The sequence below is a fragment of the Scyliorhinus torazame genome, unplaced genomic scaffold (assembly GCF_047496885.1).
Source record: "Scyliorhinus torazame isolate Kashiwa2021f unplaced genomic scaffold, sScyTor2.1 scaffold_707, whole genome shotgun sequence".
Taxonomy (NCBI): domain Eukaryota; kingdom Metazoa; phylum Chordata; class Chondrichthyes; order Carcharhiniformes; family Scyliorhinidae; genus Scyliorhinus; species Scyliorhinus torazame.
This window is the reverse complement of record NW_027308434.1, coordinates 74,985-92,436: the sequence shown is the minus strand read 5'-3', so window position 1 is coordinate 92,436 and position 17,452 is coordinate 74,985. Positions and strand designations below refer to the sequence as shown.

The 17,452-nt window shown below is 55.1% G+C and overlaps 1 protein-coding gene across 1 annotated transcript in view; it reads left to right on the top strand.

Moving 5' to 3' along the window:
* The window catches only part of LOC140406606 (ubiquitin carboxyl-terminal hydrolase 11-like), a gene marked incomplete at its 5' end in the record, with an annotated part of 95,524 nt that overhangs the window by 12,511 nt on the left and 65,561 nt on the right, over window positions 1–17,452 (top strand). Inside the window, 2 exons of the mRNA XM_072494603.1 lie at window positions 1,835–2,029; window positions 6,289–6,410. Of these exons, the coding sequence (XP_072350704.1) occupies window positions 1,835–2,029; window positions 6,289–6,410 (317 nt within the window). The remainder of the gene's footprint in view (window positions 1–1,834; window positions 2,030–6,288; window positions 6,411–17,452) is intronic.

Below are 17,452 nucleotides of genomic sequence, written 5' to 3'. Positions count from 1 at the left end.
GAGTTCTCTCTGACCGCTGCCCCAGGCTGCAGAGTTCACCCTGACCGCTGCCCAGGCTGCAGAGTTCTCTCTGACCGCTGCCCCAGGCTGCAGAGTTCACCCTGACCGCTGCCCAGGCTGCAGAGTTCTCTCTGACCGCTGCCCCAGGCTGCAGAGTTCTCTCTGACCGCTGCCCGAGGTTGCAGAGTTCTCTCTGGCCGCTGCCCAGGCTGCAGAGTTCTCTCTGACCGCTGCCCAGGCTGCAGAGTTCACCCTGACCGCTGCCCAGGCTGCAGAGTTCTCTCTGACCGCTGCCCCAGGCTGCAGAGTTCTCTCTGGCCGCTGCCCAGGCTGCAGAGTTCTCTCTGACCGCTGCCCAGGCTGCAGAGTTCACCCTGACCGCTGCCTGACAGCTGCCCCAGGCTGCAGAGTTCTCTCTGACCGCTGCCCGAGGTTGCAGAGTTCTCTCTGGCCGCTGCCCAGGCTGCAGAGTTCTCTCTGACCGCTGCCCAGGCTGCAGAGTTCACCCTGACCGCTGCCTGACAGCTGCCCCAGGCTGCAGAGTTCACCCTGACCGCTGCCCCAGGCTGCAGAGTTCACCCTGACCGCTGCCCGACACTGCGTAGTCCTATCTGATCTCCCTGAGTCTGCAATGATTCAAGGACCAGGACGCCCCGGCAACCTCCATTCAGCCCAACCACCCACACAGCTGAGGGGCACGGAGGTGGGTGGGGGGGGGGAGTGCACAGGAGCTTGCGGGGGTGGGGGAGGGGGGCAGGGGAGGGGGGTGGGCAGGGGAGCGACGGGGGTGGAGTGGTCGGGGGGGGTCAGGGGAGCGACGGGGGTGGGGGGGCAGGGGAGCGACGGGGGTGGGGGGGGGCAGGGGAGCGACGGGGGTGGGGGGGCAGGGGAGCGTCGGGGGTGGGGGGGCAGGGGAGCGATGGGGGTGGAGGGGTCGGGGGGGCAGGGGAGCGACGGGGGTGGGGGGGCAGGGGAGCGTCGGGGGGGCAGGGGAGCGACGGGGGGTGGAGGGGTCGGGGGGCAGGGGAGCGACGGGGGTGGGGGGGCAGGGGAGCGAATGATAGTGTCGCTGAGCAGGATGGCAGCGGGTGTCTGCATCTGGCTGTGGCAAACCCATTGGCTCCGTCTCGATCAGGAATTAACCGGGACTGCCGATTATCGTACCATGTTAACAATAAATCCCCCCCCCCCACCCACCCACTCCTCTCTCTCTCTCTCTCTCTCTCTCTCTCTCTCTGTCTCTCTGTCTCTGTGTCTCTGTCTCTGTCTCTGTCTCTGTCTCTGTCTCTGTCTCTCTCTCTCTCTCTCTCTGTCTCTCTCTCTCTCTGTCTGTCTCTCTATATCTCTGTCTCTCTGTCTCTCTATCTCTCTCTGTCTCTCTCTCTGTCTCTCTCTCTCTGTCTCTCTCTCTCTCTCTCTGTCTCTGTCTTTCTCTCCCTGTCTCCCATTCGCCCTCCTGCTGTCTCTCTATCTCTCTCACTCCCTCCCTCCGTCTCTCCCCCATCTCTCGCTCTCTCCCCCTAACTCCCTCCCCTGTCTCTCCCCCTCTCTCTCCCTCCCTCCCTCTGTCTCTCCCCCATCTCTCACTCTCCCCCTATCTCCCTCCCCTGTCTCTCCCTCTCGCTCTCCCTCCCTCCCTCTGCCTCTACACCATCTCTCGCTCTCTCCCCGTCTCCCTCCCCCATCTCTCTCTCTCTCTCTTCCCCCCCTTCCTCTCTCCCTCTGTCTATCCCCCGTCTCTCGCTCTCTCTCTCTCTCTCTCTCTGTCTCTCCCCCGTCTCTCGCTCTCTCCCCCTGTCTCTGTCCCCCTGTCTCTCTCTCCCCTTGATTACAGTTTTGAGGTGACTGAAAGCGTGGAGGATGAGGAGGAGAATGATGAAGTGATCCTGCCCATCTACTTCAGGGAGAGGATGAGCTACAGAGACTACAGCACATCCACGTACATGTTTGGACACCCACTGCTGCTGTCAGTCCGGAGATCTCAGCTATCCTGGGAAGTCCTGTACGAGATCCTTCTCGATCGACTCGCGTACGTGTCTCTGAATTTTAAACCTGAAGTAAGGGAGCGCAGCACTGTCAGAGGGTCAGTACTGAGGGAGTGCCGCACTGTCAGAGGGTCAGTACTGAGGGAGCGCCGCACTGTCAGAGGGTCAGTACTGAGGGAGTGCTGCACTGTCAGAGGGTCAGTACTGAGGGAGTGCCGCACTGTCAGAGGGTCAGTACTGAGGGAGTGCCGCACTGTCAGGGGGTCAGTACTGAGGGAGTGCCGCACTGTCAGAGGGTCAGTACTGAGGGAGTGCCGCACTGTCAGAGGGTCAGTACTGAGGGAGCGCTGCACTGTCAGAGGGTCAGTACTGAGGGAGTGCTGCACTGTCAGAGGGTCAGTACTGAGGGAGTGCTGCACTGTCAGAGGGTCAGTACTGAGGGAGTGCTGCACTGTCAGAGGGTCAGTACTGAGGGAGTGCCGCACTGTCAGAGGGTCAGTACTGAGGGAGTGCCGCACTGTCAGAGGGTCAGTACTGAGGGAGTGCCGCACTGTCAGAGGGTCAGGACTGAGGGAGTGCTGCACTGTCAGAGGGTCAGTACTGAGGGAGCGCCGCACTGTCAGAGGGTCAGTACTGAGGGAGTGCCGCACTGTCAGAGGGTCAGTACTGAGGGAGTGCTGCACTGTCAGAGGGTCAGTACTGAGGGAGTGCCGCACTGTCAGAGGGTCAGTACTGAGGGAGTGCCGCACTGTCAGTGGGTCAGTACTGAGGGAGTGCTGCACTGTCAGAGGGTCAGTACTGAGGGAGTGCCGCACTGTCAGAGGGTCAGTACTGAGGGAGTGCTGCACTGTCAGAGGGTCAGTACTGAGGGAGTGCCGCACTGTCAGAGGGTCAGTACTGAGGGAGTGCCGCACTGTCAGAGGGTCAGTACTGAGGGAGTGCCGCACTGTCAGAGGGTCAGTACTGAGGGAGTGCTGCACTGTCAGAGGGTCAGTACTGAGGGAGTGCCGCACTGTCAGAGGGTCAGCACTGAGGGAGTGCTGCACTGTCAGAGGGTCAGTACTGAGGGAGTGCCGCACTGTCAGAGGGTCAGTACTGAGGGAGTGCCGCACTGTCAGAGGGTCAGTACTGAGGGAGTGCCGCACTGTCAGAGGGTCAGTACTGAGGGAGTGCCGCACTGTCAGAGGGTCAGTACTGAGGGAGTGCCGCACTGTCAGAGGGTCAGTACTGAGGGAGTGCTGCACTGTCAGAGGGTCAGTACTGAGGGAGTGCCGCACTGTCGGAGGGTCAGTACTGAGGGAGCGCCGCACTGTCAGAGGGTCAGTACTGAGGGAGTGCTGCACTGTCAGAGGGTCAGTACTGAGGGAGTGCCGCACTGTCAGAGGGTCAGTACTGAGGGAGTGCCGCACTGTCGGAGGGGCAGTACTGAGGGAGTGCCGCACTGTCGGAGGGTCAGTACTGAGGGAGTGCCGCACTGTCAGAGGGTCAGTACTGAGGGAGTGCCGCACTGTCGGAGGGTCAGTACTGAGGGAGTGCCGCACTGTCAGAGGGTCAGTACTGAGGGAGTGCCGCACTGTCGGAGGGGCAGTACTGAGGGAGTGCCGCACTGTCGGAGGGTCAGTACTGAGGGAGTGCCGCACTGTCAGAGGGTCAGTACTGAGGGAGTGCCGCACTGTCAGAGGGTCAGTACTGAGGGAGTGCCGCACTGTCAGAGGGTCAGTACTGAGGTAGTGCTGCACTGTCAGAGGGTCGGTACTGAGGGAGTGCCGCACTGTCAGAGGGTCAGTACTGAGGGAGTGCCGCACATGTCAGAGGGTCAGCACTGAGGGAGTGCCGCACTGTCAGAGGGTCAGTACTGAGGGAGTGCCGCACTGTCAGAGGGTCAGTACTGAGGGAGCGCCGCACTGTCAGAGGGTCAGTACTGAGGGAGTGCCGCACTGTCGGAGGGTCAGTACTGAGGGAGTGCCGCACTGTCAGAGGGTCAGTACTGAGGGAGTGCCGCACTGTCAGAGGGTCAGTACTGAGGGAGTGCTGCACTGTCAGAGGGTCAGTACTGAGGGAGTGCTGCACTGTCAGAGGGTCAGTATGAGGGAATGCTGCACTGTCAGAGGGTCAGTGCTGAGGGAGTGCCGCACTGTCCGAGGGTCAGTCCTGAGGGAGTGCCGCACTTTCGGAGGGTCTGTGCTGAGGGAGTGCTGCACTGTCAGAGAGTCAGTACTGAGGGAGTGCTGCACTGTCAGAGGGTCAGTACTGAGGGAGCGCCGCACTGTCAGAGGGTCAGTACTGAGGGAGCGCCGCACTGTCAGAGGGTCAGTACTGAGGGAGTGCCGCACTGTCAGAGGGTCAGTACTGAGGGAGTGCCGCACTGTCAGAGGGTCAGTACTGAGGGAGTGCCGCACTGTCAGAGGGTCAGTACTGAGGGAGTGCTGCACTGTCAGAGGGTCAGTACTGAGGGAGTGCTGCACTGTCAGAGGGTCAGTATGAGGGAATGCTGCACTGTCAGAGGGTCAGTGCTGAGGGAGTGCCGCACTGTCCGAGGGTCAGTCCTGAGGGAGTGCCGCACTTTCGGAGGGTCTGTGCTGAGGGAGTGCTGCACTGTCAGAGAGTCAGTACTGAGGGAGCGCCGCACTGTCAGAGGGTCAGTACTGAGGGAGTGCCGCACAGTCAGAGGGTCAGTACTGAGGGAGTGCTGCACAGTCAGAGGGTCAGTACTGAGGGAGTGCTGCACTGTCAGAGGGTCAGTACTGAGGGAGTGCTGCACTGTCAGAGGGTCAGTACTGAGGGAGTGCTGCACTGTCAGAGGGTCAGTACTGAGGGAGTGCCGCACTGTCAGAGGGTCAGTAATGAGGGAGTGTTGCACTGTGAGAGGGTCAGTACTGAGGGAGTGCCGCACTGTCAGAGGGTGAGTACTGAGGGAGTGCTACACTGTCAGAGGGTCAGTACTGAGGGAGTGCCGCACTGTCAGAGGGTCAGTACTGAGGGAGCGCCGCACTGTCAGAGGGTCAGTACTGAGGGAGTGCCGCACTGTCGGAGGGTCAGTACTGAGGGAGTGCCGCACTGTTCAGAGGGTCAGTACTGAGGGAGTGCCGCACTGTCAGAGGTCAGTACTGCGTCCACTGTATAGGCTGAGGGCAGACGTGCGCACTGTCAGAGGGTCAGTACTGAGGGAGTGCCGCACTGTCAGCAGTCTGAGGAGTCAGCTGCTGAGGGAGTGCCGCACTGTCCCAGTACTGAGGGTGCAGCGCTCTGAGGGTCAGTACTGAGGGAGTGCTGCACTGTCAGAGGGTCAGTACTGAGGGAGTGCCGCACTGTCAGAGGGTCAGTACTGAGGGAGTGCTGCACTGTCAGAGGGTCAGTACTGAGGGAGTGCCGCACTGTCAGAGGGTCAGTACTGAGGGAGTGCTGCACTGTCAGAGGGTCAGTACTGAGGGAGTGCCGCACTGTCAGAGGGTCAGTGCTGAGGGAGTGCCGCACTGTCAGAGGGTCAGTACTGAGGGAGTGCCGCACTGTCAGAGTGTCAGTACTGAGGGAGTGCAGCGCTCTGAGGGTCAGTACTGAGGGAGTGCTGCACTGTCAGAGGGTCAGTACTGAGGGAGTGCCGCACTGTCAGAGGGTCAGTACTGAGGGAGTGCCGCACTGTCAGAGGGTCAGTACTGAGGGAGTGCCGCACATGTCAGAGGGTCAGCACTGAGGGAGTGCCGCACTGTCAGAGGGTCAGTACTGAGGGAGTGCTGCACTGTCAGAGGGTCAGTACTGAGGGAGTGCTGCACTGTCAGAGGGTCAGTGCTGAGGGAGTGCCGCACTGTCAGAGGGTCAGTACTGAGGGAGTGCCGCACTGTCAGAGGGTCAGTACTGAGGGAGTGCCGCACTGTCAGAGGGTCAGTGCTGAGGGAGTGCCGCACTGTCAGAGGGTCAGTACTGAGGGAGTGCAGCGCTCTGAGGGTCAGTGCTGAGGGAGTGCCGCACTGTCAGAGGGTCAGTGCTGAGGGAGTGCCGCACTGTCAGAGGGTCAGTACTGAGGGAGTGCAGCACTGTCAGAGGGTCAGTACTGAGGGAGTGCCGCACTGTCAGAGGGTCAGTACTGAGGGAGTGCAGCACTGTCAGAGAGTCAGTACTGAGGGAGTGCCGCACTGTCAGAGGGTCAGTGCTGAGGGAGTGCCGCACTGTCAGAGGGTCAGTACTGAGGGAGTGCAGCACTGTCTGATGACCCCAGCGGATAGGGAGAAATGCGAACCATGAAACTATAGCAGGAGGTTGCCTTCCAACATGAAATGTGTATTGTGAACCGCTTTCTCTTGTGCAGACGGTACGTGTCCCGACCAACGTCCGAGGAGGAGGAGGAGGAAGAGGATAATGACGAGGGCGACGAAGAAGTTGCAAAGGATGAAGGAGAGAAGGACCAGCAGACAAACGGGCTGGGTGAAGGTAGAGATACAGATACTGAGTGACAGTGTGAGGGAGCTGGATTAACATCAGTAGAGATACAGTCAGTAACACAGGGTGCTGGGGGAGAGGGGTTACTGAGTGACAGTGTGAGGGAGCTGGATTAACATCAGTAGAGATACAGTCAGTAACACAGGGTGCTGGGGGAGAGGGGTTACTGAGTGACAGTGTGAGGGAGCTGGGGGAGAGGGGTTACTGAGTGACAGTGCGAGGGAGCTGGATTAACATCAGTAGAGATACAGTCAGTAACACAGGGCGCTGGGGGAGAGGGGTTACTGAGTGACAGTGTGAGGGAGCTGGATTAACATCAGTAGAGATACAGTCAGTAACACAGGGTGCTGGGGGAGAGGGGTTACTGAGTGACAGTGTGAGGGAGCTGGATTAACATCAGTAGAGATACAGTCAGTAACACAGGGTGCTGGGGGAGAGGGGTTACTGAGTGACAGTGTGAGGGAGCTGGATTAACATCAGTAGAGATACAGTCAGTAACACAGGGTGCTGGGGGAGAGGGGTTACTGAGTGACAGTGTGAGGGAGCTGGATTAACATCAGTAGAGATACAGTCAGTAACACAGGGTGCTGGGGGAGAGGGGTTACTGAGTGACAGTGTGAGGGAGCTGGATTAACATCAGTAGAGATACAGTCAGTAACACAGGGTGCTGGGGAGAGGGGTTACTGAGTGACAGTGTGAGGGAGCTGGATTAACATCAGTAGAGATACAGTCAGTAACACAGGGTGCTGGGGGAGAGGGGTTACTGAGTGACAGTGTGAGGGAGCTGGATTAACATCAGTAGAGATACAGTCAGTAACACAGGGTGCTGGGGGAGACGGATTACTGAGTGACAGTGTGAGGGAGCTGGATTAACATCAGTAGAGATACAGTCAGTAACACAGGGTGCTGGGGGAGAGGGGTTACTGAGTGACAGTGTGAGGGAGCTGGATTAACATCAGTAGAGATACAGTGAGTAACACAGGGTGCTGGGGGAGAGGGGTTACTGAGTGACAGTGTGAGGGAGCTGGATTAACATCAGTAGAGGTACAGTCAGTAACACAGGGTGCTGGGGGAGAGGGGTTACTGAGTGACAGTGTGAGGGAGCTGGATTAACATCAGTAGAGATACAGTCAGTAACACAGGGTGCTGGGGGAGAGGGGTTACTGAGTGACAGTGTGAGGGAGCTGGATTAACATCAGTAGAGATACAGTCAGTAACACAGGGTGCTGGGGGAGAGGGGTTACTGAGTGACAGTGTGAGGGAGCTGGATTAACATCAGTAGAGATACAGTGAGTAACACAGGGTGCTGGGGGAGAGGGGTTACTGAGTGACAGTGTGAGGGAGCTGGATTAACATCAGTAGAGGTACAGTCAGTAACACAGGGTGCTGGGGGAGAGCGGTTACTGAGTGACAGTGTGAGGGAGCTGGGGGAGAGGGGTTACTGAGTGACAGTGTGAGGGAGCTGGATTAACATCAGTAGAGATACAGTGAGTAACACAGGGTGCTGGGGGAGAGCGGTTACTGAGTGACAGTGTGAGGGAGCTGGGGGAGAGGGGTTACTGAGTGACAGTGTGAGGGAGCTGGATTAACATCAGTAGAGATACAGTCAGTAACACAGGGTGCTGGGGGAGAGGGGTTACTGAGTGACAGTGTGAGGGAGCTGGATTAACATCAGTAGAGATACAGTGAGTAACACAGGGTGCTGGGGGAGAGGGGTTACTGAGTGACAGTGTGAGGGAGCTGGATTAACATCAGTAGAGGTACAGTCAGTAACACAGGGTGCTGGGGGAGAGGGGTTACTGAGTGACAGTGTGAGGGAGCTGGATTAACATCAGTAGAGATACAGTCAGTAACACAGGGTGCTGGGGGAGAGGGGTTACTGAGTGACAGTGTGAGGGAGCTGGATTAACATCAGTAGAGATACAGTCAGTAACACAGGGTGCTGGGGGAGAGGGGTTACTGAGTGACAGTGTGAGGGAGCTGGATTAACATCAGTAGAGATACAGTGAGTAACACAGGGTGCTGGGGGAGAGGGGTTACTGAGTGACAGTGTGAGGGAGCTGGATTAACATCAGTAGAGGTACAGTCAGTAACACAGGGTGCTGGGGGAGAGGGGTTACTGAGTGACAGTGTGAGGGAGCTGGATTAACATCAGTAGAGATACAGTCAGTAACACAGGGTGCTGGGGGAGAGGGGTTACTGAGTGACAGTGTGAGGGAGCTGGATTAACATCAGTAGAGATACAGTCAGTAACACAGGGTGCTGGGGGAGAGGTGTTACTGAGTGACAGTGTGAGGGAGCTGGATTAACATCAGTAGAGATACAGTCAGTAACACATGGTGCTGGGGAGAGGGGTTACTGAGTGACAGTGTGAGGGAGCTGGATTAACATCAGTAGAGATACAGTCAGTAACACAGGGTGCTGGGGGAGAGGGGTTACTGAGTGACAGTGTGAGGGAGCTGGATTAACATCAGTAGAGATACAGTCAGTAACACAGGGTGCTGGGGGAGAGGGGTTACTGAGTGACAGTGTGAGGGAGCTGGATTAACATCAGTAGAGATACAGTCAGTAACACAGGGTGCTGGGGGAGAGGGGTTACTGAGTGACAGTGTGAGGGAGCTGGATTAACATCAGTAGAGATACAGTCAGTAACACAAGGTGCTGGGGGAGAGGGGTTACTGAGTGACAGTGTGAGAGAGCTGGATTATCATCAGTAGAGATACAGTCAGTAACACAGGGTGCTGGGGGAGAGGGGTTACTGAGTGACAGTGTGAGGGAGCTGGATTAACATCAGTAGAGATACAGTCAGTAACACAGGGTGCTGGGGGAGAGGGGTTACTGAGTGACAGTGTGAGGGAGCTGGATTAACATCAGTAGAGATACAGTCAGTAACACATGGTGCTGGGGAGAGGGGTTACTGAGTGACAGTGTGAGGGAGCTGGATTAACATCAGTAGAGATACAGTCAGTAACACAGGGTGCTGGGGGAGAGTGGTTACTGAGTGACAGTGTGAGGGAGCTGGATTAACATCAGTAGAGATACAGTCAGTAACACAGGGTGCTGGGGGAGAGGGGTTACTGAGTGACAGTGTGAGGGAGCTGGATTAACATCAGTAGAGATACAGTCAGTAACACAGGGTGCTGGGGGAGAGGGGTTACTGAGTGACAGTGTGAGGGAGCTGGATTAACATCAGTAGAGATACAGTCAGTAACACAAGGTGCTGGGGGAGAGGGGTTACTGAGTGACAGTGTGAGAGAGCTGGATTATCATCAGTAGAGATACAGTCAGTAACACAGGGTGCTGGGGGAGAGGGGTTACTGAGTGACAGTGTGGGGGAGCTGGATTAACATCAGTAGAGATACAGTCAGTAACACAGGGTGCTGGGGGAGAGGGGTTACTGAGTGACAGTGTGAGGGAGCTGGATTAACATCAGTAGAGATACAGTCAGTAACACAGGGTGCTGGGGGAGAGGGGTTACTGAGTGACAGTGTGAGGGAGCTGGATTAACATCAGTAGAGATACAGTCAGTAACACACGGTGCTGGGGGAGAGGGGTTACTGAGTGACAGTGTGAGGGAGCTGGATTAACATCAGTAGAGATACAGTCAGTAACACAGGGTGCTGGGGGAGAGTGGTTACTGAGTGACAGTGTGAGGGAGCTGGGGGAGAGGGGTTACTGAGTGACAGTGTGAGGGAGCTGGATTAACATCAGTAGAGATACAGACAGTAACACGGGGTGCTGGGGGAGAGGGGTTACTGAGTGACAGTGTGAGGGAGCTGGATTAACATCAGTAGAGATACAGTCAGTAACACAGGGTGCTGGGGGAGAGGGGTTACTGAGTGACAGTGTGAGGGAGCTGGATTAACATCAGTAGAGATACAGTCAGTAACACAGGGTGCTGGGGGAGAGTGGTTACTGAGTGACAGTGTGAGGGAGCTGGGGGAGAGGGGTTACTGAGTGACAGTGTGAGGGAGCTGGATTAACATCAGTAGAGATACAGACAGTAACACGGGGTGCTGGGGGAGAGGGGTTACTGAGTGACAGTGTGAGGGAGCTGGATTAACATCAGTAGAGATACAGTCAGTAACACAGGGTGCTGGGGAGAGGGGTTACTGAGTGACAGTGTGAGGGAGCTGGATTAACATCAGTAGAGATACAGTCAGTAACACAGGGTGCTGGGGGAGAGGGGTTACTGAGTGACAGTGTGAGCGAGCTGGATTAACATCAGTAGAGATACAGTCAGTAACACAGGGCGCTGGGGGAGAGGGGTTACTGAGTGACAGTGTGAGGGAGCTGGATTAACATCAGTAGAGATACAGTCAGTAACACGGTGCTGGGGGAGAGGGGTTACTGAGTGACAGTGTGAGGGAGCTGGGGGAGAGGGGTTACTGAGTGACAGTGTGAGGGAGCTGGATTAACATCAGTAGAGATACAGTCAGTAACACAGGGTGCTGGGGGAGAGGGGTTACTGAGTGACAGTGTGAGGGAGCTGGATTAACATCAGTAGAGATACAGTCAGTAACACAGGGTGCTGGGGGGAGGGGTTACTGAGTGACTGTGAGGGAGCTGGATTAACATCAGTAGAGATACAGTCAGTAACACAGGGTGCTGGGGGAGAGGGGTTACTGAGTGACAGTGTGAGGGAGCTGGGGGAGAGGGGTTACTGAGTGACAGTGTGAGGGAGCTGGATTAACATCAGTAGAGATACAGTCAGTAACACAGGGTGCTGGGGGAGAGGGGTTACTGAGTGACAGTGTGAGGGAGCTGGATTAACATCAGTAGAGATACAGTCAGTAACACAGGGTGCTGGGGGAGAGGGGTTACTGAGTGACAGTGTGAGGGAGCTGGATTAACATCAGTAGAGATACAGTCAGTAACACAGGGTGCTGGGGGGAGTGGGGTTACTGAGTGACAGTGTGAGGGAGCTGGATTAACATCAGTAGAGATACAGTCAGTAACACGGTGCTGGGGGAGAGGGGTTACTGAGTGACAGTGTGAGGGAGCTGGATTAACATCAGTAGAGATACCGTCAGTAACACAGGGTGCTGGGGGAGAGGGGTTACTGAGTGACAGTGTGAGGGAGCTGGATTAACATCAGTAGAGATACAGTCAGTAACACAGGGTGCTGGGGGAGAGGGGTTACTGAGTGACAGCGTGAGGGAGCTGGATCAACATCAGTAGAGATACAGACAGTAACACGGGGTGCTGGGGGAGAGGGGTTACTGAGTGACAGTGTGAGGGAGCTGGATTAACATCAGTAGAGATACAGTCAGTAACACAGGGTGCTGGGGGAGAGGGGTTACTGAGTGACAGTGTGAGGGAGCTGGATTAACATCAGTAGAGATACAGTCAGTAACACAGGGTGCTGGGGGAGAGGGGTTACTGAGTGACAGTGTGAGGGAGCTGGATTAACATCAGTAGAGATACAGTCAGTAACACAGGGTGCTGGGGGAGAGGGGTTACTGAGTGACAGTGTGAGGGAGCTGGATTAACATCAGTAGAGATACAGTCAGTAACACAGGGTGCTGGGGGAGAGGGGTTACTGAGTGACAGTTTGAGGGAGCTGGATCAACATCAGTAGAGATACAGACAGTAACACGGGGTGCTGGGGGAGAGGGGTTACTGAGTGACAGTGTGAGGGAGCTGGATTAACATCAGTAGAGATACAGTCAGTAACACAGGGTGCTGGGGGAGAGGGGTTACTGAGTGACAGTGTGAGGGAGCTGGATTAACATCAGTAGAGATACAGTCAGTAACACAGGGTGCTGGGGGAGAGGGGTTACTGAGTGACAGTGTGAGGGAGCTGGATTAACATCAGTAGAGATACAGTCAGTAACACAGGGTGCTGGGGGAGAGGGGTTACTGAGTGACAGTGTGAGGGAGCTGGATTAACATCAGTAGAGATACAGTCAGTAACACAGGGTGCTGGGGGAGAGGGGTTACTGAGTGACAGTTTGAGGGAGCTGGATCAACATCAGTAGAGATACAGACAGTAACACGGGGTGCTGGGGGAGAGGGGTTACTGAGTGACAGTGTGAGGGAGCTGGATTAACATCAGTAGAGGTACAGTCAGTAACACAGGGTGCTGGGAGAGAGGGGTTACTGAGTGACAGTGTGAGGGAGCTGGATTAACATCAGTAGAGATACAGTCAGTAACACAGGGTGCTGGGGGAGAGGGGTTACTGAGTGACAGTTTGAGGGAGCTGGATCAACATCAGTAGAGATACAGACAGTAACACGGGGTGCTGGGGGAGAGGGGTTACTGAGTGACAGTGTGAGGGAGCTGGATTAACATCAGTAGAGGTACAGTCAGTAACACAGGGTGCTGGGAGAGAGGGGTTACTGAGTGACAGTGTGAGGGAGCTAGATTAACATCAGCAGAGATACAGTCAGTAACACAGGGTGCTGGGGGAGTGGGGTTACTGAGTGACAGTGTGAGGGAGCTGGATTAACATCAGTAGAGATACAGTCAGTAACACAGGGTGCTGGGGGAGAGGGGTTACTGAGTGACTGTGTGGGGGAGCTGGATTAACATCAGTAGAGATACAGTCAGTAACACAGGGTGCTGGGGGAGAGGGGTTACTGAGTGACAGTGTGAGGGAGCTGGATTAACATCAGTAGAGATACAGTCAGTAACACAGGGTGCTGGGGGAGAGGGGTTACTGAGTGACAGTGTGAGGGAGCTGGATTAACATCAGTAGAGATACAGTCAGTAACACAGGGTGCTGGGGGAGAGGGGTTACTGAGTGACAGTGTGAGGGAGCTGGATTAACATCAGTAGAGATACAGTCAGTAACACAGGGTGCTGGGGGAGAGTGGTTACTGAGTGACAGTGTGAGGGAGCTGGGGGAGAGGGGTTACTGAGTGACAGTGTGAGGGAGCTGGATTAACATCAGTAGAGATACAGACAGTAACACGGGGTGCTGGGGGAGAGGGGTTACTGAGTGACAGTGTGAGGGAGCTGGATTAACATCAGTAGAGATACAGTCAGTAACACAGGGTGCTGGGGAGAGGGGTTACTGAGTGACAGTGTGAGGGAGCTGGATTAACATCAGTAGAGATACAGTCAGTAACACAGGGTGCTGGGGGAGAGGGGTTACTGAGTGACAGTGTGAGCGAGCTGGATTAACATCAGTAGAGATACAGTCAGTAACACAGGGCGCTGGGGGAGAGGGGTTACTGAGTGACAGTGTGAGGGAGCTGGATTAACATCAGTAGAGATACAGTCAGTAACACGGTGCTGGGGGAGAGGGGTTACTGAGTGACAGTGTGAGGGAGCTGGGGGAGAGGGGTTACTGAGTGACAGTGTGAGGGAGCTGGATTAACATCAGTAGAGATACAGTCAGTAACACAGGGTGCTGGGGGAGAGGGGTTACTGAGTGACAGTGTGAGGGAGCTGGATTAACATCAGTAGAGATACAGTCAGTAACACAGGTTGCTGGGGGGAGGGGTTACTGAGTGACTGTGAGGGAGCTGGATTAACATCAGTAGAGATACAGTCAGTAACACAGGGTGCTGGGGGAGAGGGGTTACTGAGTGACAGTGTGAGGGAGCTGGGGGAGAGGGGTTACTGAGTGACAGTGTGAGGGAGCTGGATTAACATCAGTAGAGATACAGTCAGTAACACAGGGTGCTGGGGGAGAGGGGTTACTGAGTGACAGTGTGAGGGAGCTGGATTAACATCAGTAGAGATACAGTCAGTAACACAGGGTGCTGGGGGAGAGGGGTTACTGAGTGACAGTGTGAGGGAGCTGGATTAACATCAGTAGAGATACAGTCAGTAACACAGGGTGCTGGGGGGAGTGGGGTTACTGAGTGACAGTGTGAGGGAGCTGGATTAACATCAGTAGAGATACAGTCAGTAACACGGTGCTGGGGGAGAGGGGTTACTGAGTGACAGTGTGAGGGAGCTGGATTAACATCAGTAGAGATACCGTCAGTAACACAGGGTGCTGGGGGAGAGGGGTTACTGAGTGACAGTGTGAGGGAGCTGGATTAACATCAGTAGAGATACAGTCAGTAACACAGGGTGCTGGGGGAGAGGGGTTACTGAGTGACAGCGTGAGGGAGCTGGATCAACATCAGTAGAGATACAGACAGTAACACGGGGTGCTGGGGGAGAGGGGTTACTGAGTGACAGTGTGAGGGAGCTGGATTAACATCAGTAGAGATACAGTCAGTAACACAGGGTGCTGGGGGAGAGGGGTTACTGAGTGACAGTGTGAGGGAGCTGGATTAACATCAGTAGAGATACAGTCAGTAACACAGGGTGCTGGGGGAGAGGGGTTACTGAGTGACAGTGTGAGGGAGCTGGATTAACATCAGTAGAGATACAGTCAGTAACACAGGGTGCTGGGGGAGAGGGGTTACTGAGTGACAGTGTGAGGGAGCTGGATTAACATCAGTAGAGATACAGTCAGTAACACAGGGTGCTGGGGGAGAGGGGTTACTGAGTGACAGTTTGAGGGAGCTGGATCAACATCAGTAGAGATACAGACAGTAACACGGGGTGCTGGGGGAGAGGGGTTACTGAGTGACAGTGTGAGGGAGCTGGATTAACATCAGTAGAGATACAGTCAGTAACACAGGGTGCTGGGGGAGAGGGGTTACTGAGTGACAGTGTGAGGGAGCTGGATTAACATCAGTAGAGATACAGTCAGTAACACAGGGTGCTGGGGGAGAGGGGTTACTGAGTGACAGTGTGAGGGAGCTGGATTAACATCAGTAGAGATACAGTCAGTAACACAGGGTGCTGGGGGAGAGGGGTTACTGAGTGACAGTGTGAGGGAGCTGGATTAACATCAGTAGAGATACAGTCAGTAACACAGGGTGCTGGGGGAGAGGGGTTACTGAGTGACAGTTTGAGGGAGCTGGATCAACATCAGTAGAGATACAGACAGTAACACGGGGTGCTGGGGGAGAGGGGTTACTGAGTGACAGTGTGAGGGAGCTGGATTAACATCAGTAGAGGTACAGTCAGTAACACAGGGTGCTGGGAGAGAGGGGTTACTGAGTGACAGTGTGAGGGAGCTGGATTAACATCAGTAGAGATACAGTCAGTAACACAGGGTGCTGGGGGAGAGGGGTTACTGAGTGACAGTTTGAGGGAGCTGGATCAACATCAGTAGAGATACAGACAGTAACACGGGGTGCTGGGGGAGAGGGGTTACTGAGTGACAGTGTGAGGGAGCTGGATTAACATCAGTAGAGGTACAGTCAGTAACACAGGGTGCTGGGAGAGAGGGGTTACTGAGTGACAGTGTGAGGGAGCTAGATTAACATCAGCAGAGATACAGTCAGTAACACAGGGTGCTGGGGGAGTGGGGTTACTGAGTGACAGTGTGAGGGAGCTGGATTAACATCAGTAGAGATACAGTCAGTAACACAGGGTGCTGGGGGAGAGGGGTTACTGAGTGACTGTGTGGGGGAGCTGGATTAACATCAGTAGAGATACAGTCAGTAACACAGGGTGCTGGGGGAGAATGGTTACTGAGTGACAGTGTGAGGGAGCTGGATTAACATCAGTAGAGATACAGTCAGTAACACAGGGTGCTGGGGGAGAGGGGTTACTGAGTGACAGTGTGAGGGAGCTGGATTAACATCAGTAGAGATACAGTCAGTAACACAGGGTGCTGGGGGAGAGGGGTTACTGAGTGACAGTGTGAGGGAGCTGGATTAACATCAGTAGAGATACAGTCAGTAACACAGGGTGCTGGGGGAGAGTGGTTACTGAGTGACAGTGTGAGGGAGCTGGGGGAGAGGGGTTACTGAGTGACAGTGTGAGGGAGCTGGATTAACATCAGTAGAGATACAGACAGTAACACGGGGTGCTGGGGGAGAGGGGTTACTGAGTGACAGTGTGAGGGAGCTGGATTAACATCAGTAGAGATACAGTCAGTAACACAGGGTGCTGGGGAGAGGGGTTACTGAGTGACAGTGTGAGGGAGCTGGATTAACATCAGTAGAGATACAGTCAGTAACACAGGGTGCTGGGGGAGAGGGGTTACTGAGTGACAGTGTGAGCGAGCTGGATTAACATCAGTAGAGATACAGTCAGTAACACAGGGCGCTGGGGGAGAGGGGTTACTGAGTGACAGTGTGAGGGAGCTGGATTAACATCAGTAGAGATACAGTCAGTAACACGGTGCTGGGGGAGAGGGGTTACTGAGTGACAGTGTGAGGGAGCTGGGGGAGAGGGGTTACTGAGTGACAGTGTGAGGGAGCTGGATTAACATCAGTAGAGATACAGTCAGTAACACAGGGTGCTGGGGGAGAGGGGTTACTGAGTGACAGTGTGAGGGAGCTGGATTAACATCAGTAGAGATACAGTCAGTAACACAGGTTGCTGGGGGGAGGGGTTACTGAGTGACTGTGAGGGAGCTGGATTAACATCAGTAGAGATACAGTCAGTAACACAGGGTGCTGGGGGAGAGGGGTTACTGAGTGACAGTGTGAGGGAGCTGGGGGAGAGGGGTTACTGAGTGACAGTGTGAGGGAGCTGGATTAACATCAGTAGAGATACAGTCAGTAACACAGGGTGCTGGGGGAGAGGGGTTACTGAGTGACAGTGTGAGGGAGCTGGATTAACATCAGTAGAGATACAGTCAGTAACACAGGGTGCTGGGGGAGAGGGGTTACTGAGTGACAGTGTGAGGGAGCTGGATTAACATCAGTAGAGATACAGTCAGTAACACAGGGTGCTGGGGGGAGTGGGGTTACTGAGTGACAGTGTGAGGGAGCTGGATTAACATCAGTAGAGATACAGTCAGTAACACGGTGCTGGGGGAGAGGGGTTACTGAGTGACAGTGTGAGGGAGCTGGATTAACATCAGTAGAGATACCGTCAGTAACACAGGGTGCTGGGGGAGAGGGGTTACTGAGTGACAGTGTGAGGGAGCTGGATTAACATCAGTAGAGATACAGTCAGTAACACAGGGTGCTGGGGGAGAGGGGTTACTGAGTGACAGCGTGAGGGAGCTGGATCAACATCAGTAGAGATACAGACAGTAACACGGGGTGCTGGGGGAGAGGGG